Source organism: Pollachius pollachius (assembly GCF_949987615.1).
Source record: "Pollachius pollachius genome assembly, chromosome: 4".
In the NCBI taxonomy this organism is placed as follows: Eukaryota; Metazoa; Chordata; class Actinopteri; order Gadiformes; family Gadidae; genus Pollachius; species Pollachius pollachius.
In genome coordinates, this window is record NC_136937.1 from 17,699,208 (window position 1) to 17,721,010 (window position 21,803).

Below are 21,803 nucleotides of genomic sequence, written 5' to 3' on the forward strand. Positions count from 1 at the left end.
CGTCACCGTCTGAAGTTAGGGCTGCGACTTCCGGTCGCGAGAGCGTTCTTTTTTTATTATTAAATTATATTTTGTTCGTGCTTGGCGGCGTCACGTGCCTCGTCTCGACGCTAACCCGGGGTACGAATCCGAGTTGAAGCCCGAATTAAGTCTTCATCAGAAGGGATTGTTTTGAATGCACTATATATATATCGTGACTCTTTAGACTTCCGACATTCTTTAGACTAAAACGTTTTAGAGTTTCAGACACAATTCAAGTGAGATTCTGAAATGGAGCCATTCGGTTTGTATTTGTGTGTGCGTGAGAGGAAGGGAGGTGTACAAGGGTATCAGATGCAATGTTATCAATCAGACTCTTGTTGTGCATTTTAGGCCTGCTATGTGTTCAGCATCCTACCCCGAGGTATGTAGATGCAAAAAAACGTTTCCGGGGTGGTAAAACAAGCAATACACATCTTTAAATTAAGAAAGAAAAGAAAATAAGATGCATTATCCTTCCGCATGCCAGTACATCAGTTTTTCACTAATCACACAAGCTAAATTTGGCTAGACTTTATAAAAACCTAACAGGACGCGTTTGATTAGATTAGTTGTAATCCACGAGTTGGTTATAATCTCACATAGATCATATCAAGTTTCAAGACAGGGATCAATTGGTAAATGTGTATTATCATGTTCCTTTATGTTATAGCCCACCTCTCACATCCTTGTGGCTTTAGCACAAGTAGGCTCACAAGTAAGTTTTGTTTGATCTCTTGGGACTATTGCAATAAGGGGTGGGGGTGAGGGCTTGATTGCTGTGCTGTATGAATTATAGATTTTTTTATCGACATCCGAGACACATTGTTAAAAACTTTTTTTTTTTCATAATTGGGTATTTGCTTAAATGGTCTTATACCTAATTTAACCCGGCTAAGAGAACCAAAGTGATTTGCCTATAAATAACAGGCTTCGGAACCCCCTAGTGGACACATTTGTTGTTGTCACAGCAATGCATGAAACCAGCAGAAACGAATTATCTGTCTGAATATGAGGATGTGGAGACACCGATGCCTGATAGTTCCCTCACCGACTGTCTATCAGATGATATGACCGTTTCGGTTTTGCTTTTTATGGTTAAGAATAGTTTTGGTGTAGGTAATGTGAGGTTCTGCGTTACCCACCACAGATAACCAATGAGCAAATGACAATCATCTGTAGATGATTTGTAATGAGGTCAAGCACTATCTAGCCAGTCAGATAGTGTTTGAGTGAAATAATTGATGTACGATTGATTGAATACGCCTGCATTAGAAGAATGTTAGCCTACCTATGATTGGGCAGGAACCGTTAAATATATTTTCAGTATATTGCTTTAAATGTCAATCACTAGAGGGCGCCATAACATTAATATTACTATCGTACTACAGAGTCGTATGAATCTAAAAAACAGGTCCCGTATAGTTGATAATAGACAACTCATTTAGATCCATTTAAATGATCAAGATGAATAGTTAAGTATCAGGACTTAAGGACGAGGTCTTTGGGAGTATGCTATAGAGATTCTGGACAATCCACAATCCTACCAGGTAAAAACCTCTTTAGAGGAGCGCAGCCTCTCTCCTAAATAAACCAATTTTTCGTGGATGGACTTTTTTGCGCAAGCATTTAAGATATGTTGCATTGTAATTGTGATTTATATGTCATTTGTATACCACGGCAACAAATCAAATAACATCTACAACAAAACAAAACATGCAACCATGCGGCTGCAAACACCATTCATGCAATATAACGCCATATAATGTCCTGCAAAAGGAAGATCTTTAAGACGAATGATTTGTGCTTGTTTCCTTTCTGATAAAGGGTTTATATGACGCATTTCTGTGGACACCAGAAACCAGCGTTGTAGTCTAAAATCGAAAATAAAGGCAACACAAATTCAGATGACATGCTGACATCGTATTATAGTGACAACATACAGTACATGCACGACGCATCTCTTATCAGTAGAGCTACATGTGAGGAGCCACCCATTTGCATGTCAGTGTGGGGCCACCCCGCAACGACTCCCCCCCCTCCGAGCCATCCCTCCACCCCGCCCGTTTTACTCTTCTCGCTCTTGTGTGCAAGCGAGGGCAGCTGTCATTGGGCGCCCGCTCACTGCATATAGACACCGTGTGGAGAGTATTGCTGCAGCTCCTGGCCATCTTGTATCAGGCATGATGATGAGGAGGAGTTGAACGAGGAGGAATACAACCACAGAGATAAGAAACGACGCTCGCAAAGAGGCGAATACCCCACTAGGCCAGACCTATCACATGTGCTGCCGTCGCTGCCCTGAACAACCCGTCTCGCTGTGGATTATTGGGAGGAGACTGGACTGAAACCATGAGCTGGGGGTCAGAGCTGTGGGTAAGTGCATTGATTGATTTTCCTCCGCTTTTTACATCGAGATGACGTTTGGACGATAATCTCTAGCCACGGCTCCAAATAGCCTAATTACAAGTGTCGTGCTGCTCCAAGTTAACCCTTGACTATCCGTCACGTCCAAATGCATACTAAACGGTGGTGGGGACACTCAGTGGAGTTTACATGGTCGTTTTTACACCAAAGCGTTGATCGATATATAGTGACCCGTTCCGACTCCTATAAGGAGGCGTGTTCGTTGTTGTGGTACAGCTCGGCACGACCTCCATGTTATACCATGAGCCACACCGTGCGGACCCTCTGCGTTGGCGGTGGCTCGCATTGTTTTCATTATAATGCTCATTTGATGACGACACGCGGAGGTAACGCAGGGGCACGCCCCTTTCCACAGTACGCCAGCGGACGCCACGGGGATAGCCTGTAATTTTATGATGTTTCACGTTCAATCGCGCTGATGTTTGTGTTTTGCTATGGTCTAAGAAGCAAGGTGTTTCTGATGTGTGTGTGTGTGTGTGTGTGTGTGTGTGTGTGTGTGTGTGTGTGTGTGTGTGTGGGCGTGTGTGTATGTGTGTGTGTGTGTGTGTGTGTGTGTGTGTGAATTCAAGCAGATGTTTGCCGAATAGTCAGGCATCACTTTTTTCTTTGGATCAGTAACAAGAAGGACATATCAACTATTGATCACAATGTGGCATAAACTGGCCTTTGTTAAAGTCTAATATATCTTCCTGGCTTCGCTGAAAATGTAACCATGTTCACCCAGGCAGTCGACCTCATTGCATACATTCCAATGATATGAGGTCATTTTTCTCAACTCACACTCAAAATTGGCATCTAATCTCGTTGATATTGGCTTTGATTAATGGTGGAAGAAGACACACACCCACACACACCCACACACACCCACACACACACACACACACACACACACACACACACACACACACACACACACACACACACACACACACACACACACACACACACACACACACACCAGGTCGTTTAAGGTATACTATGGGAAGAAGGAACATTAAAGGACTGAATGAAGCTGTCTTTAAGACATTCTAATAAGCAGTTCCCGCCACTGGAATTCCTAAGGTCTGGAATTTGTTTCAGGTCATGCAGTGACTTTGTTGTAAATGAGCCACTGATCATGAATTATCTAAAAATTATACACATGTTGGCAAATTGCTGTTTTAGCACTTGCACAACGTGGAGCCCATGCCTGCTTGGCTAACTGTCAGTGTTTTTTTATTGTAGTGATAAAAAGGTGTTTATGACAAAGCGCTGCAGATATCTGTTGTATCCACCATGTCTTTTTTCAGAGGTACAGGCCAAAATGGTGCCGGTGAAGCAGTGTGTATGAAACCTTCCTAACGCTTTAGAGAAGTCACACTGTCATCATGAAGCCCTGCCCTCTGCAACGTTTAATCTTGGGAATGTATGCACATTTAGCAATGTCTCACCACGCAACCTGATTACCCAATCAACTGGGACAATGATTACCTGTATCCAATCGCGGAACAAGGTAAACCCAAAGAAAGCAAATATTATTAATTAAAGACATTGTATAGAGGTATTATTTGAGTGTATGTAAAAAAAAAGAAGAAAATATGGCAAACCCATAGTTGGCAATTTGTGTTTGAAATGCACTATAATACTATTTGCTTTGAGTTGACTGTGACTGAGCCAATCAGGGGATCTCTTGCCTCTGAGTTGCAGGTGTGTGAAATGCGGCCATTCTCAATAACGGAGAAACAGCGAGGGAAGGAGCAGGGGACGTTATTTTGTTGTTTAGTGTCCAAACCTCGCTCTCCTCCGCCTTTTCTGCTCTCTCTTTACAACTCTCGAATCTCACCAACAGCAGCTTTAAAAGTTGCCAACTTTTCTGATGTATCAGTGATCCTCCACATTTGTCATACTCATTGAGTCTCAGCCTCAGAGTGTAATAAGCCACTGTTAAATAAGAATTGATAGGGTCTCGAAATGTGTCTTCTGAGTAACAGAAGCACAGCACTGATTACAGTATTCGTCTCACTGCCAATGGCAGTCATGTGTTTGGAATGCGTGTTGCAAGGTTGTTCCACATTATTATGTAGCCCAATATTACAAGCAAAGACAAAGACATGTTTTGGTGTTCTTTTACATTTTGTAGTTGTAAGTTGTGGTAGTGACGATAAGTTGTGACTTTGGGCAATTTGATGAAAATAGCATAAAGTCAAGTGTGTTTTCATAAATTCAACGTGGAGGTCATTTTGAAACATGCTTGCTTACGACCAAACAACCTAGCTGATAATCTGGTGCTATTTAGCAAGCCTCATCTCTACCGGATGTCATGAAAAGAAAAAGGTTTTATCTTTTTTCTGAAGGAAGTGGGGGTCAAGCAATACTGATGTAATGCTTGGGTTAGATTTTCTGAAGTAATATGTTTTTATTCTACTTCATCATGATCATGCTTGCTGTTAGGGCTGAAAAGTTTGGGTGAAATGTGTTAATGTTAAATTAAAACACCCTAGCACTGCAGGGCTGCCGAGGTCCATTGACCTGCCATCTTTTTCTCCAGACTTAAGAAAACAAGTTTGTTTTAGTTTGGGTTATATGTTCAGCTAGTTTTCCTTTAAGCCAGTCTTATTTTCTCAACCAAATAAGATACACTGTGTCTTTGACAGGCATCGGAAACATTCCATGTAGGCCTCCACAATAATATATTTTAGTGGATCTGTCCGTGAACAGGATGTACAAATGAAGCCATGGGCAAACTGGAAGTGAAGCCTGGTGAAACATGTGACTGTTTCCCAATGAATAGAAGGTCAGGAGAAATAAAACTAAAAACTCTTTCAAAAGTAGGCCTACAGTGCAGTGGCTTCCGGGTTTCACTTCTGATCTTGTTTAGGATTTAGGAGGTGGAAGTTTGTACCACACAAGCTAAAACAAGGACTCAGCTTGTGTGTCCATTACAAGTTACAGTCACTAGAAAGAAGACTTTTTTTTCTGTTCTGATTATTTTTTATCAATGACTGAAGATGGACAGATCTGACTTTTTATTCAAAGAGGTTTGCCTTAAGGTGAGTTGCAAACACAGACAGCCTCATCCTTATTGGTTCTTCATTTAAATGGACACCATTTACTTATTTACGCTTTTATGTCAGTTTAGGTTAAATAGTAGTGGCTTTAGTTAGGTTTTTAAAAGTTTCTCTGAGATCATACAGTATGGAACAGTTCCAGATATTTGCTACACGAGCACAGACCAACAATTTTAATCAAAACCTTCAGGGTGAACTTACTCTGATCTACCGACGGCATGTTGTCAGATCTGATTCAAGACTTGTTTGAACATTAAGCAATATTACCTTCAGTTTCCTCTCATTTCTGTCATATACACCCTCGCCATGGCCCACCTGCCCTCACCGCCTATCCTCACTCTTGCTCTGCTCCCTTGACATTTTAAGAGACACCCTGGATTGAAACCTGAGCTAGCTAGTTTCCCTCTGTCAGTGAGTTGGAGTCAGTGGGGGTCACAACATAAGAGGTACCCCGACAGGGGCCCTCCGTCTTTACTGAATCCTCACTGGCCTAGTCCTCGCTGCTTTCTTTCAGTGAATCATGTTCTCCATTCTCTGGTGTTTACTACATATAGTAGAGGGCTCCTCTTTATTCACCTGCATCTGGCACAGCAGCGAGTGAGAGAGGGGGAATAAAAGACAGGAATTTAACTGTGGAGAGCAGAAAAGGCCTTGCTTCGCCGATTGAGGATGAAGGCAGCAATAAGACACTTTATTGCTTGTATCATTTTGGGCGGGGGAAGAAAAACTGAATTATGAATTAAATAGGCTTTATTGATTTTATGGTTTGATTCTTGCATGTTTCTTTTTCAGGCGTCATCATTCAGCTTATAACTGTTAATATCTTTGAATGAATAAATGTAATGAAACAGTATTTACAAAACGTTGGCAAGTGCTGTGAGAAATTGGTTGACAGTATAAAGGGTCAACACAGCAACACAGCTGTCTCTGGGCTGCGTTCCCATTCCAACAAAGAAACTATAATTTTGAGTCTCTGTCCATAGTTAGTGACTCATTCCTATGACTGAATGCTTCAGCCTTTAATCTAATAGAATATAGAGTCACTTCTCTGTTGTTTGTGAGGATAGCCTTTAATGAGCGCTGTGCCACATAAATAAATGTGTCTTAGAGTCGCAATCATACTATGCTGAAGGCGCCCCGTTGCTTCTGATTACTGATAAATCAATGAATCCACCAATCCGTCTGTCTGTCTGCATGCTGGCTATCTGAGTTGCATCTCATGACTAGGACACATACAAATTACACTTACCTGAACTTTTCATTTTAACTGCTAGAGGTTTTAAGGCCTCCCAGTTCCACATTTTCTAACGGCAAAACTGTTATTTCCTCTAAAATAGACAGCTGAAAGTGTCTCTGCCTGTTAATGTAAAACATGCACAATGTTTTTATATTTTATACATTTAAATACTTTTTAAACTATTAATATTGTATTTTGGAATCTTCTAGGCTAAGCTTCAGACATATCTCACTCCACTTATCTCGATTAAAAATGATTAATCGAGATAGGCAAACAAAGTGAGTGACCTCACTGTGTGTGTCTACCATAAGACCTTCTCTATTACCACGGGTCAGATTGTTTCGGATATTATTTGCTATACTACTGATTTATTACCTCTCACAAGATCAGCTGGCTCTTAAACTTGTCAAGAATGCACTAAAAGTATATTTTGGAAAACAATGATACAATGTGATCATTTCAAATTTCCCTAGAAAACTAACAAGGAGTGACAAAGACACAGAGAAACAGAAAATCAAAAGCCGTTCAAACAACAACAAGGTCTTTAGAAGTCGTAAGCCTGAGTAAACACATCTATAAAGGGACAGAAATATGGCATACTCTCACTCACGGTGGAGATTTTTCCCTCCCTTGAATTCTTCGTTCTTAAGGGATACCAGATGTCGGCAGAGGTAAACCATGTGCACCTTGCTCTTTCATTTCCTGATGAATTCAAGACATCTACCATCATTTAAACCGAAGAAGCTGCCCTTAGCTTTAAAAGTAGCCCTACATTCAAATCAGCCCTCATTGCTCTATCCAACTTTGTCCCCCTTTGTTTCTTATAATTTCCATGACTAACAACCTTCTCTTCTAAAATATCTGGAGTCGAATGGGTCAAATATTCATGCAGCTTGGCAATTAAGTCAGTCTTCTTCATGGGAATGTTTTTTTTAACAACAATAGCATCAGGCTACTAGCATAATTAGCTGATGTGGTTCCAGTAACTGTTAGGGTTGTGTGTTTGGAAAGGATGATGTGTTGCTCCATTACTTCATAACAAAGTGATTTGATTAAACAATCAAATTAGAGTGATACAAAAAACAATGTAATATTTTATCTAACATGCTTGGTTTCCCTAATTTCCCAAAAGAGAAGCATTGTGTTCTCAATATTTTTGAGAATGTATTACATAAGAATTAAACCACTTACTCATTTTGTATGGAAAATAAATAAGAACAAAAACACAACCCCGAAAGCATTTTGACCGAAACAATGGCTAATGTGTGCATGGCCCCCTGTTGCCAGGGGGAACAGTGGGGTTTTATTGGTTGGTTGAACTAGTTTGAAGGAAGGTGTACTAATCTGATTAGCAATGGCTTCAAATCGGCTCCTCTAATCCCACAGCACATGCTGGTGCAAGCTAAAGGCTCCAAAAATTCCGTACTGGATACAACCTTTTCTTTTGAACTCTCATCGTTGTTTGGTTCTGTCTGACTGTGTTTGGATCTACTCTTTGGAAAGTCTTACACTATACACCTAGAGTATTCTAATATTCTGCCCATTCAAGACGGACCTCGTGATCCGTTATATCTCGATGGATTAGGATTCCTGAATGCTTACCGTTTTGCATTGGGCCACTGCAAGAACAAAACAGTGAAGATGTTGCGTAGGAAAAGTGAGTTTTTCGTTTTCATGGACAGCGTTCGCTCGTCTAGATCTGACCCCGCTGAGGAGGACAAGTTACAGTTGAGTCCGTTTGACGAATATCTGCAGGTGCTACTTGATATGAAGATCACCAGCAATGTAAGTGGGAAGCAAAGGAACCACAACTTGATTTTAAACTAAGGGGCCGTGTTTAAGATGTAGATTGCTAGAACTAATGTTGACTAATGTGACTATGGGGACTATTCATTTAACTGTGTTATGATTAATAAGTTAATTAATCGCTTCCTAATGTTTCTGCATTATTATTATTGTTAGCTTGGTATTTGTAGTTCATATGGAACCCTGAGTGTTTTCTATGAATTCAAGGCTGTCCATAATAATGACCATGACAGCTCAATACACATCTTTTCACCTTGAGCAACTTATAAATCAGAAAGTTACACATCCTTCGCAACACCTAGACACACGATTTAGGTAGTAAGTAACACATGATGACGCAAGGGCGTTTATAAGGCTACCAGTGTATAGCTCCCACTATGGTTAAGCTTTAAGTATAGGCCTAATGCCTGTTGTATAGCCAGTTAGCCTAGCCTACACTGTTGCTCCAAGCATGTGGATGACATGTTACATCGTCAACCAGCCACTTTAATCCAGCGACTCTACTTTGAAATGTGCCTCTCTGCCGCTGCCAAACTGTCTTTACAAGCCTCGATGACCGAGTCGATGAGCACCCTTCCCGCTGATCTGACTCACAACTGTGATTTCCTGTTGCTCATGCGAGCTACAGGGTGTTCCTCCCACCCGGGTGAGCTACAGCACACACCCCGCTGACACACACCCCGCTGAGCTACAGCACCCACTGAAAGGCACAGACCAAAGGATTAGCATTTATAACCCACCAACCCAACAGGCAGGGTTTGTTCTTCGCTAGGCACACATATTCGTGTGTATATGAAGGCATGGTATTCTCTCACAGATAGGATACACAATACACTTGTATGTTTGTGTTTGTGTATGTGTGTGTATGTGCATGTGTGAAACACACACGGAAATGTCAGGGCAGCTGTAGTGTTATTTCTATTAATATCTTCATGGCATGCGTACACGCTCCAAGCCAAAACACTGCTTGGTTCAAACGTGAATCTCGAGATGCACACTGCAGGGTATGGTGTTTGTGTGTCTGTATGTGTGGATGGTGTGTGCGTGTTTCTGTTAAAATCCACGTAGATCTACTTTGGAATAGATTTGACATATGATCTAACCTACACGGTAAACATGGACATTTTGAAGTTATGTTTTGGCAAGTAGTATTGATTAATTAAAGTAATAATGAAGGCAGAACCCATATAGTACGGTTGGGAATCAATAACTTCTTTTTACTTTTCTACTTTTTTACTTTTTTTTTTGAATTGATACAAGGTGCACATTGTAAAAGGTGCAAGAGAATAAAAGATTCAGAAACACAGCTTGAGCGTAAAGCGATTGTTCGGACAGCCGTATGCAGGGGGTCTTTAGAGGAGAGGGGTCTTCAGATCCTAGCTCAGTGTCACACACACACACTCACACACACTCACACACACACATGCACACGCACACACACACTTTGTAAAGCTACTATCCAACCGTCTTGCGACGATTACAGTCCGTGTCTCCGTTGGTCTGTGTGTGTGTGTATGTGTGTGCGTCTAGCCCAGGGTCTGCAGAAAGTCCTTTGAGGCATTGTTTCATCCCACTGTCTCAGACAAAGCCTTCTGTGTGTTCAAGACATCGTTTGGCATCACCCCCAAATATTTGTTCTTGTAGTCAGACGCCCACTGCTGCGAGCCACTGTAAAGTTATTCAAAGACCTACAATTGGAGGAGGGGGGGGAGCAAAGTGGAAAGGACCTTCTTAAAATCACAGTCCTTTATCTGCTGCTATCTATGTTGTGGTCAGTAGGAGAGAAAACTTCATCACAGGGTTTTCTGTGAAAGGTCAAGGGGGGACCCCTGATGGCTCTTCATGGCATGCGGTGTGGATTTAGCATTATTGGAGTTCTCCCCTGCAAACAATCACTCTGGTTGTTGCTGAGATTGGCAGTCTGCTCACTCTGCCAATGAAAAGGGCTTTCTTGCGGATGAATGTCATTTTTGCCCAGTTTTGTGTACTTAAACCTCATTTTGAAGTCTGAGGACTGCGCAAGTCGGCGCAGTGTAAAAATGACGTCATCCCGGCCATGGCTGACAGTTGGTACGGTGATTTGAGGCGTTGTGCAACAAATCGCCGTATGAACCATGTGCCCTTGCCGGAATGACGACAAAGAGTTTGTTCGTAACAGGTTTATTTAAGACCACTTCATCGAGTTCATCTATGCTCTCATTGCTGCGGACAGTTCTATAGATATCAGACCTGAACATCAGGTCTGATTGAATCTCTCCAACCTTCTTTCTTGACCCACCATAAGGACCCGACAAGATAGGATGAATGGCAAAGACCATTCAGATGGCTTCAGCACAAGACCATCCCTCCCCCGACCACCACCTCCTCCACCCTCCCCACCTCCTTAAGCCCATTATCCTTGTTCCTGAGGAAACTCATTCAACCCTTGATGAAAAGAGTGGAGGCGCGGGCCTTCTCAATAGCATCTATAGTCTTCCATGGCCTTTGTTCTCCGGACGGCTTGACATCTGTCTTGTTCTCTGCTCTGCCTGGACACCTCACACATCTGCTCCGCTGCCTACTCCTCCGTTCTCGTCTTCTAGTTCCTCCTTTAGGAGGCGCCTCCCTTCATATCTCATCCACATGTTCCTAACAGGTTGGATTTATGGCTTTATTGTCTGTCTGTCTGTCTGTCTGTGCGTGCGTGCGTGCGTGCGTGCGTGCGTGCGACTGTGTTGAATGGGGCTGTTCATCGCAAATCAGTTTTCCGTCTTGCACGTCCGCAAAGAGATGCATATTTCAACTTCCGCGTTGCTGCTCGGAGGCGTCCACGCCCCCTTTAGCCTGTCAGTGTGGCAAGATGGGTTTTCCTCCCAGAGAATAGTAACGGGTCACCCTTCTTCAAGGGGGTTTGCGGCAAGCAACTACTGATTGGTCGAGGGTGGAACATGGGTTGTTTTTGTGTGCTTTGCAAACCAAAGCTTGACTTTTCACTTGTTTACGATACAACAATCGCTCTTCAGCAGTGCATCTGAATGATTTTGTAGCGCCACATGTATTTCTTTCTTTTTCAACCTATTTTCGATGCACCGAACTCTTTTTTTGCATTTCCGTTTGTTGAGTTGCTCGTCGCTTCGGGTTTGTGGTTGGAAACGCTACACTGCCCCCTTGTGGTCACGTTAACTTCACATGGCATCTCCTCACATCTTTGCGAACGTTGGGTACGCAGGCGTGTGAATTAAGCTTGTGTTGCTGGTTTTCCTATGTGCCCTGTTTAGGAACAGGCTCAGTGTTTTGCACTTTCTACAGCTAGGGGTGGGCTACGTGTTGAAGGAATCGATGAATCAAAGGACTTCTTCTGTAACAACTGAGTAACATGCAAGTCGTTGACATTTCTTACTCTTACTCCCCTCCACTCTTCTCAGCTCCTCTGGAGAGCTCCCCCCTTGCTGCGATGTAGACTTTCTCAAACTGTAGACAATGATGAGTGAAGTCAGTTATAGGAGAACTCCAACAAAGCACGCTTTTGAAGTTTATGTTAAAAAAAAAAAACAGTAGAGTCAAAGAAGAAGATTCAGATCTTCTTAAGTATAGCTTATTGTCTCCATCTAAGGATGATTCACACAAAACAACATCTCTCTTGTGTGTTGTTATGCATACAGTGTAATTAACTGATCTGAAGGGGTCTGCATATTGATCGGAGAAGGGAAAATAATTCTCTCCTGGAAAGAGAATTCAAGGAGAATGATTAAAGCTAGGGTAGACATTTTATTTCAAAATTTATTTTTGTCATATTTGATGAAATTCTCCTTATGTCCCAGCAGCATTCAATAAATCGCTCTGACAAAAAATTTAAAAATAAATCACCTTCTTTTGCTGTCGCAGGCTTGTAATAAGCCTGTCCAATTCAGCCTTAATGATATGATTGTATGGCTTTCCTGTCTGTCTACCTAGTACCTCCCTGTCTATCTGGGCCCACACTGCCCATGACCGGGGGCTTCCACAAGGCTAGGCAGACCTACTGCTAAAGATAGTAAGCTAGTCTCGTGTTTTCAGGCCTACTCGGTTAACCAAATTGTCTACCCTTGATTTCAGATGTGTTTATGTAACCCTTAGTCATGGAGATTTAAAACCCCTTTGTGGTTTGGAACCTGTTTACTGCAGTGCCACAAGTAGTATGGTTCTCCACTGCCTTCTCATTCAAATAGGAGGACTGGAAACAGACAAAAACATATTTCCCATGGTGTCAATGTGTCACAAAATTCCTATATGACAAAATGATCACGCTTAAGATCAAGAGTATCTTAGATACTCATTATATTATGTACTTTAAAGTGGGATGGTTTTCTGATTGGTGGAAAATGAATGCAGTGAACGATTCCGGTAATTAACACTTCTTGCAGCTTTCTTATAGGACAGAGATCAGCAGACCATATCATATGTATATTGCCTTCCTCTGGTCACCAATGCACAAGTGGCCATACTGCATAAAACACTGCCAATATATTGAAGGGAGGAAAAGTGCAATGGTGTGCATCTGAACTGCAGATCAATGGCACCTCAGTCAGCGTGGCCCAAATGAGGATATCCCATCTGGAATGCAGGCTGGATACTGCACATTTTGCTGGGGATTAGTGGGGAATCAATGCATTGAAACAAAGTCATCTCTGCCATCATTTGGTAAATGAAGGAGGCGGCCAGCAGGGTCACATATCATTTTTTTCTTACAGATAGTAGACAACATTCATTGTGTTGCCATAGCCAAAATCATTTTTTTGGGTTGCTCTATTTGAAAAGGTTTCTCATTTCCTGAAGCAAAACAAACACATTAGGCTAAACAACCTTAGTTATTTTTTTACCATGTCATTTGTTTCTAAAAGTGAATGGGATGTGTGCCCTGGAATAACAAACAGAGCCTGGCTGGTTCCTCTGATGTAGGGGCTGGGCCGGGCTATCCTGTAGGAACAAGGTCACAAGCGTCACAAGGTCATAGAGCATAGGCCCAGCCCACAGCCAGAGCCTCATACTGGGAGGAAGGAACTTCAAACAGTGACTGTTGTTATAGCCTACATTTTCTCATTGTGGTAAATCTTCAACGAAATGGAAAGTGTGGGAGTGGAATAATCCTGTTCCTGAGATTTGTGGAGGTTCTGCAGCCATGCTAGTGGCGTAACCCTCTTAGAGCTGAATCGATTCAGTTAAAGGGAGTTTAGGAGTGAGCAGAATGTGTCGACTACTAGCCTAATTCAATTCCCCAAAAGCAAATTGTGTTTTCTGCTTCTTCATACTCCACAAATGGGGCTGGATGATAACAGATTGTTCTGCTATGCAACACCACTGAAATAGATCACATTAAAATGTCTACAAAGACTTCACAAATTTTCACAGATTTTGCAAATATGGTGCAATGAGATTAAAATGTGTTTAACTACAGACAAATTAAGAAGAATTAAAAAATCCCCATACAACCTGAAAAACAGCAGTTCCTTTACAAAGAATGTTGCCTTTTTTCCCCTTGTTCCCTTTATTAACTGTGATTTAAGTATAGCATTTCCTTTCTTCCCCAAATAATGTATCTATTACGTCCACGATTTATACCAAATGTATTTGTGCAGTCCGTGTGTCTTATGATAAATGTGAAGGGGAAGCTTTTGTCATGTGACTGCAACCACCCATCAATCATAGCCACCAGCTGCAGCGATATGTTCACCTCCCACCGTGACCGTTGACCTCACCCTCTTCTTGCGAAGCTGAGCTAGTAAAAAAAGAGGAAAAGATACACTCGCTAGGTGAAACTCATTGCATCTGAAACGTAGTTCTGACTAAATACAAGAGAAATGGAGGCTACAATTTTAAATGTAACACCAATGTGGCTTCTTGCTAGGCTGCTATTATTTAATGAATAAACACACTTAAGTAAGTTTTTTTACAATCTTAAACATTGTACTCTTTGTATGCTGCACAATTGTGTACAGCATTTAAGAGAATAACACTTAAAGTGGCTACTAGAAACCCTTGATATATCCCAAATGTCTATTCTAAGTCCTGTCTTGAAATACTCTATTATGGTTCATCAATTATGAATAACACCCCCATTTAGACAGGGCGTTGGCGCTGTGTTTTCCATTTTAGTTGAAAAGCCATCTACTGTACAATACACCATCTTATATTCAAGGCGACTCCAGTGTGAGGTTCAGCGGTAGATTTCAGGACAGACCCCTTGTTGCTTAAATAGTTACAATTTGCAAAGCCCAGTGAAGAGGGTGATTCCCAGTTTAGCCACAATACAGGCTGCGTGGGCGAAGCTCCACATCCATCCCCTTCCCCTCTAATCCCCACCTCTGCTCCCATATCCACATATTCCAAGGTCCTCCCACTCCGCCTGTTTTGATTCTCCCTCCCCCTCTCTCTCTCTCTCTCTCTCTCTCTCTCTCTCTCTCTCTCTCTCTCTCTCCCTCTCCCCCAGTCATTTGTCCTCCTCACTCGATCCCCACTCACTTCACCTCACGCCTAACTAAGCATTGAGTTCAGATGCTGGGAGGCAGCTACGACCTCAGATGCATTGTTTTTCTGCGTGCACGCGGGTGTGTGCGTGTTGTCAGTGCTGCCATTCTCTCTCGGATTCCCACTGCTTCCAGACCTTCTTGGATCGATGGGCGTATTGCGCTGCAGCTCTGCTAAGAGAGTGTAGGAGTCTATAGTGCATAGAATATAGGTCTAAACCAAGTGCGCTCTGGGAGTCTTCCGTCCTAGCTTCAAATTGGATACACCTGGGGGATACTGTCCTGTGGAAATCTTGTTAAACATATAGATTCCGTCTCCGCTGAGGAAAAGTTTGGAAAGTTTTGGGGGAAATCGGATATTGCCGCTGACGATCAAACTGGGACGAATCACGTAAAATGGTGCTGCCGCAAAAAAGGGTAATGTGAAATTATCTGTTTTCCTTAATGCAGAGAGCTGTGTGGAGGGTGGGATAGAGGGCTGTGTCTGCATGGCAGGGGGGCTGTCTGGGTGTAGTCATGTGTGGGCTGATTGTAGCCTGTTTTGGTTCAGTAAGCTATTCTCTGGAGATGACACCTGGCTGGGATAGATCCACATTGCCTAATTTTGTGTTTAATATTGTTGGTAGACATATCTGATACTTGCAATGTCTGTCTATGTAGAGTCGATCTGGGAGTATAAATAAATGTATTAATACAGCAAGCCAAAGGGTCGGTTGGTTCAGACTCAAGCCCTTCAAGCCCTATTTTAAGGTGAATGCCGGTGGTTATCATCAGATCATTCTCCTGATGAGCTCCTGACTATGTTCTTCAAGTGAAAAGACCTTCTCAATCAAAACCCACCCATCATTGTTCTTTGTTATACCGACCCTAAATCATGCATTATGCTAATCAAACCCACTGTTTTGAGTAAAAACCACCACCCGCCTACCCATGAAGCCCTTCCTGTGTCTGTCTGCCTTCCTGTGTTCACATTGTTAGAACAGTAAAGAAATATGCAACAGTTATGTTTGTTGCACTGCAGAATGATGGAGGAGAGAAAGGGGGACTGTTGGATCCACATCAAGGTTATAATTGTTGTTGTTATGCATTTCATAAGGATATTTTTTGTTTGTTTTGTATCTTTTGTTAATGGGAGTATTATTTGCCTAGTCATGCATTTTTATACATGTGATTTAAAAGCTTTTATGGGCTGGATTTTAAATGAAGTATATCTTGCTTGTTTTTTACAAGTTGCATTCAGGTGCTTTGAGTTGTTTCTCTGAAGGGCTCAAGGACGTTAATCAAGCATTCAAACATTAATCATCTTAATGAGGTGCCTAATATGCAAACGTTGTTTTTATTTCACACAGTTCAATCAAACATGAATACAAAGGTACAACCAGGTGCAGTGCTATTTAAGTGCTGTCATTACAAATTCCCTTCAAAAATATTATTAACATTTTGGTTTTCAAGTGTTGGACCCAAAAACGAATTAAAGCAATGATCATTGAATGTGTGATAGTTGCCACTTAACTTGCTTTGAACCACAGATTACCTGATTAATGAGATGAATAGATATTGGCAAATTGAGTAACTTCTTAAGAATCATGAGGTCGCTTTAACCTTTCATCATTTGATCTGTTGCTTGCAGTCACAAGAAACCTCTTTGAGAGTGCTGTGACCCTGAGGCCTACCTTGAGACTTGCTAACACTTAAGAAATCCCAGTTCCACATGCAAGAAAAAGTAGGCCAATTATTTGTAAAATGGCATTTTAGAAGTAGTTTACTTCCCTTTTTTTAAAAAGTGTAACCGACCTCAGACACTGGAAGAAGGTATAAGCAAAATGATTTCAGTTTCACCTCATGTCAGAACTATTGAACTCATCCAATTACTAACTATCTCAGTTTGACGCATCATATTTAAAGCTTGTGCGTGGTCCCAGGAACTGGAAGAAGTTAGTAGCAAAAGGATTTCGGTTTCACCTTTATTTTCATCTAAATGTAACGCTTTGCTGTCTTTTCCTCTTTGCAGGATCAGTTTGACAACTTGGAGAAACACACACAGTGGGGAATCGAATTCGTCGACCGGTACTCTAAATTCGTCAAGGAACGATCGGAGATTGAAACCAGCTATGCAAAGCAAATCAGGTGAGAAAATATATTGTGAATTCAAATCAAACAAAATCACCATACAACATGACATGGCTTTAATTGCCGTGTGTTGGTTTTGTTTTGTTGTACAATGTTAAATATCAGGCAAAATATGTGGACATCTTTTGCCTTTTTCCATTGTCTATTCATGCATCTCTTGTGCATGAAGTCTGTTCAGGTTGTTGGTTTCTGCGGCAGGAAAGAGGATGTGACAGTGTGTGTGGGGGGGGGGCAGAGGGCGGAGTCTGTGTCTCTATAGAGATTAGGTGTCTTTACTATCAAACACAGGGCTGACCTATTTCTTTTATTTCGTCCAACCAGAAGGGCCTGCCCCGCCCCTCCATACCCTTCCCCCCACTCCCTTTCCCTGCACACTTCATCCTCGTGCTCTCACGTACTATTGGTGCAAACCCAACCTATACAGTGGAGGAAATAGCGCGTTTCGGAATCATACTCTTCTGCGAGAAGGGTCCCAGCCTCAGTCCTCCAATCAACCATCATCGGATACTCCCAAATCCAAAGAGCCAAATCTGTAGTGACAGTGAGCAAGATAGCTCACGCTTAAGTCTGGCCGACACCCCGTTTATAGCGGCTCACCAATACCCATCCGCCTTGTAAAAGCCCCGATGCCAGATGCTCTGCAGTCCAAACCACTAGGCTGTAGGAGATAAGGTCTGCCTGACTGTACAGAGTTAATAGGACTAGCCGTCTGTGTTTATGGGGGATATGTTCTGCACAGCTCACAGGTCCAGCATATCCATTATCCGTAGCCATTAATCCTACAGGATAAGTGTATCGTTTATCAATCTACTTTATGTCTATATATAAATGTATGTATATAGAGAGAGAGAGAGAGAGAGAGAGAGAGAGAGAGAGAGAGAGAGAGAGAGAGAGAGAGAGAGAGAGAGAGAGAGAGAGAGAGAGAGAGAGAGAGAGAGAGAGAGAGAGAGAGAGAGAGATTCTTTCCAATATTTTAAAATTAAAATGTGCACACATGCACAATTGTGTGAAAATAAATCCATTGAATAACACGATTTCAATCCAGCCTCAAAGCTTACTGTTGCACAATTGCCAGCATACCACTGATCCTAGACAAAGCCTACAACATTGTCTTGTTACTTTTGAACAGCCTATGTCTCTTCCCTTGCAGGTATGCTAGTATGTTTGGTAGCCTCGACCATTGATGTCACTCAGGGCATTATTGAACTGCTCAACAGATGGCCTGGTCCTACACCAGCAGTATTGGCTGGGCTGACACAGATGGATCTATGACCAATCATATATTCTCAAGCCAAACACACACATAAACTGCTGTCCACGCATCTATATATAGCCTAGCCTTATCAAAATCATGTATTTCATGCTTTTTTAGAAATCTGAGGGGGGGGGGTAGCTTATGTGGAGGCGAGAGGTTATGAGGTTTGCGTTTCTTCACACAATCCCCATCTTTGTTTTCTCATTCTTCTGGATCAATCATCCTCTTATCCATTTAGCAAATTAAATCTGGGTTAATCTAGCATGCACACTGGGGCCTATTGAGCAGAGGGCCCGTGTAGATACGAGCTAATAAACATGAACCAAAACAACGTCTTCAAGTGGGCGTTATGGCGTTCAGCGTTTTTCTTAACGATAATTCATATCAGACCTCAAAGGTCCTGAAAATAACCCTGATAACTCAGTGTTTTGTTCAGTAAACAAAGCCAAGCACTAACAGAACACATTGTGACAAACTAGCCTTTTTTAAATGTATAAATGAATGTTATATCATAAAACCCTGATACTGGCTGTGACAATAGACCAAGGGTTAATAGCGTTGTTATCCTCCTCACAGCGGTGTGGTGGTGAACAGGAACACTGCTGTGCTGTTAGCCAGTGATGCTTCGTGCTTCAAGCAACGCTGCCTCCCCCAGATTCCAGCCGGGCATTATTCACAGCCAGCCATATACCCCTGGTTACCTCTGACGTTGTCTGCATAGCAACACCAGAGACCGTTAAATAGGTTAGAGAACGGTGTGCACGGTGTTAGCATAAAGGAATATCTAGGGCACACACACAGATAAACAGATACCCAATATTCAAAACATCCATTGAACCTGTCATGTTTTAGTCCCGGTGTGTACCGTTGATTCTGTAGACGGTTTAACGGTTGGTTTTTCATTTGAATACTGGTTGAATATTCTTATTTTGTAGAAGTCTTCTTCTAAGCCGGCTATGTGGTTCTGGGGCTAAATAAAGAGTGCACATTGTGATTGTTTTGCAGTCACACAGACATAATAAGAGGGTTAAAAAAGAGAGCAAACCTGCCTAGCAACAGAGCCGTCCCCCTGGTAGAAACGGCGAGTCATTGGAGGGTTTGAGCGTGAGGTGGGCAGCAGAAACACATTAGGCCTTGTCATATGAATAATTGACTCGTGGAATTAAAGGGGCGCTAATGCAACACGTGTAATACCCTGTGATTTCAGACCCTATTAGTGGAGGCTCACCAGATGAATTTATCTGCAGTTTTCTTCACGGGAAAAGTAATATGGAAGGCAGACAAATGGCTAGTGCTTCGCTAGGGAAAAGCTAGCGAAGTGATTCATGTTGGGGTGAAATGTTTCTGCACCTAAGAGGCGGATTGGTTTGTAAACACTTCCAAGGAGCCCTTGATGTAGGAACAGAAACATGTTAATTCATGCATCCTGTCTATCTGTCTGGTCTGTTCCAGTTTCTAGGCAGATGGAATAGATTTTCCTTTGTAGGTCAATTGTGTGTGTGTGTGTGTGTGTGTGTGTGTGTGTGTGTGTGTGTGTGTGTGTGTGTGTGTGTGTGTGTGTGTGTGTGTGTGTGTGTGTGTGTGTGTGTAATGTGTGTGTCCTCGAGCCAAGCGAGAATGCATGCTTGTCAGCATCAGGCGCATGTGGACCATCATGTGTTTTTCTTTCCCTGTTTGTGTGCAATCAAGTGGCTGTTAACATTGACAACTTCACTGCATAATCTTTTAACTGATCCCTCAAACAATCAAAAGAGTGCTATCTGCACACACACGCACGGTTGTGTGATGCACGTTATTTAGTCAGTGATGATGAGGTGTCAGACAGTATGTGGTGCGAGCTAACATGAGCGTTTACACTTCCTACAACAAATCTACCCCTTATGACACAAGTGGGCGTTTCCACCTAGATGTATGACGGATAGATGAGCCGTGTTTGCTACCGTCCACTGGGTAGGCTGGTAGACTGATCTATCCAGCACACATCTAGGTGGACATGCCCATTTGTGATGTCATAAGGGGCAGATTTTCAAAACGGCTTGTAAGGCTAATCACAATCACACCTAGTGGCATGTCATAGGACCTTAAATGACTAATGAGCAGTATGGATCCTCTCAACTGGCTGGACCAGTTCAGAACCAGTGGTCTAGAAGAAGCTGATGTTTCGATGGTTCTCCTGGCTAATTGTGCAACGGGAGCCTGGGGCAATAACTGATTAACGGTGTGGAGATAGAATTATGGAAAGGTGTGGAGATATAATTATGGTGAACATTCCGGAATGGGTCCTGCTGACACTGGTTGTCAGGGCTGATATAAATCTCTCTCTGCCTTGTGAAGGAAACTAAACAGCAAGTCAGATCAATGCATGCACATGTACGATGAGACACATTACTTTTCTTTTTTTTTACTGTTTCTTATTTTCTTCCAGGAATCTATCGAAGAAGTATCAACCCAAGAAGAACTCACGAGAGGAAGAGGAGAACAGGTATGATGAACAGCGGATCAATACCCTCATGTTCTCCATTGCTGCAATAAGGCTGACATTAGAAGACTTTTGTTGATCACCAAAAGATGAATCAATATGTTTCATAGATTTATCATTGCTGCTCTCTTGAAAAATGTGAGTGCTATTTTTTCTACAATTCATATATTTAATATAATGAATACTTCGAGTTTGCATGGGCTGTGTTTTGGACATAGAAAGATAAATATAATAATCAGTTGATTAATGAACCTTGAAACAAAAATAACTATCCATAACTTATAGGCCTAGGTCTGCAGTTTACAGAGGTCATTTATTGAGGTATTCTCCCAGTAAATCGATCGTAACATGAATTACCAGTGTCGTTGTCCACTTAACAGCTGACATCACTTCCTGTGTTTGACCAGGTACTCTTCCTGTCGAGCCTTTGTGTCAACCCTCAATGAGCTGAACGACTACGCCGGCCAACATGAGGTCATCTCGGAGAACCTCACCGCCAACATCGTGGCTGAGCTGTCTCGCTACCTCCAAGAGCTCAAGAGCGAGAGAAAGTCGGTGAGTCGACCCATCACTCTCGGTCGTAATACCGCAGGCTTTTAGCAAAACGGCAGTCAAACGTCTGGCATTACCGGTAATGTTCTGCGTCAAAGCCTTGTTTTGACCACTTCCTCCTCCCCTGCCCAGTTTCTGAGTGTTTGTGCTTCCCTCTGCCAGGGAGAGCACATCCAATACTCCACAAGTATCAGCAGATAGCATGATGTTATTCCCAGGGGGAAGTCCCCAGATCACAGAAGGGTGACTTATCCCCTGAACTTACAGGCTCCCTGCACACTGATGACCTTTCTTGGCCACAAACAGACACACAAAGGCTGACAAAGGCAGACAGGATGTTAGTGTATGGAACAATATCAGGGTCTAATAA

The 21,803-nt window shown here is 42.3% G+C and overlaps 1 protein-coding gene across 8 annotated transcripts in view; it reads left to right on the forward strand.

The window, feature by feature from the left end:
* Window positions 1-2,140: 2,140 nt before the first annotated feature.
* fnbp1b (formin binding protein 1b) overlaps window positions 2,141-21,803 on the forward strand; it is a 46,694-nt gene continuing 27,031 nt past the window's right edge. For 6 of the 8 annotated variants that reach the window (XM_079735083.1, XM_079735087.1, XM_079735088.1 and 3 more), the window contains exons 1-4: window positions 15,970-16,081; window positions 17,029-17,144; window positions 20,828-20,884; window positions 21,289-21,436. In XM_079735083.1, the coding sequence (XP_079591209.1) occupies window positions 16,010-16,081; window positions 17,029-17,144; window positions 20,828-20,884; window positions 21,289-21,436 (393 nt within the window). In that variant the 5' untranslated portion in view covers window positions 15,970-16,009. Of the gene's footprint in view, window positions 2,395-5,417; window positions 5,475-15,969; window positions 16,082-17,028; window positions 17,145-20,827; window positions 20,885-21,288; window positions 21,437-21,803 lie in introns of those variants that run through there. The other 2 variants (XM_079735086.1, XM_079735085.1) reach the window with 2 other exon arrangements.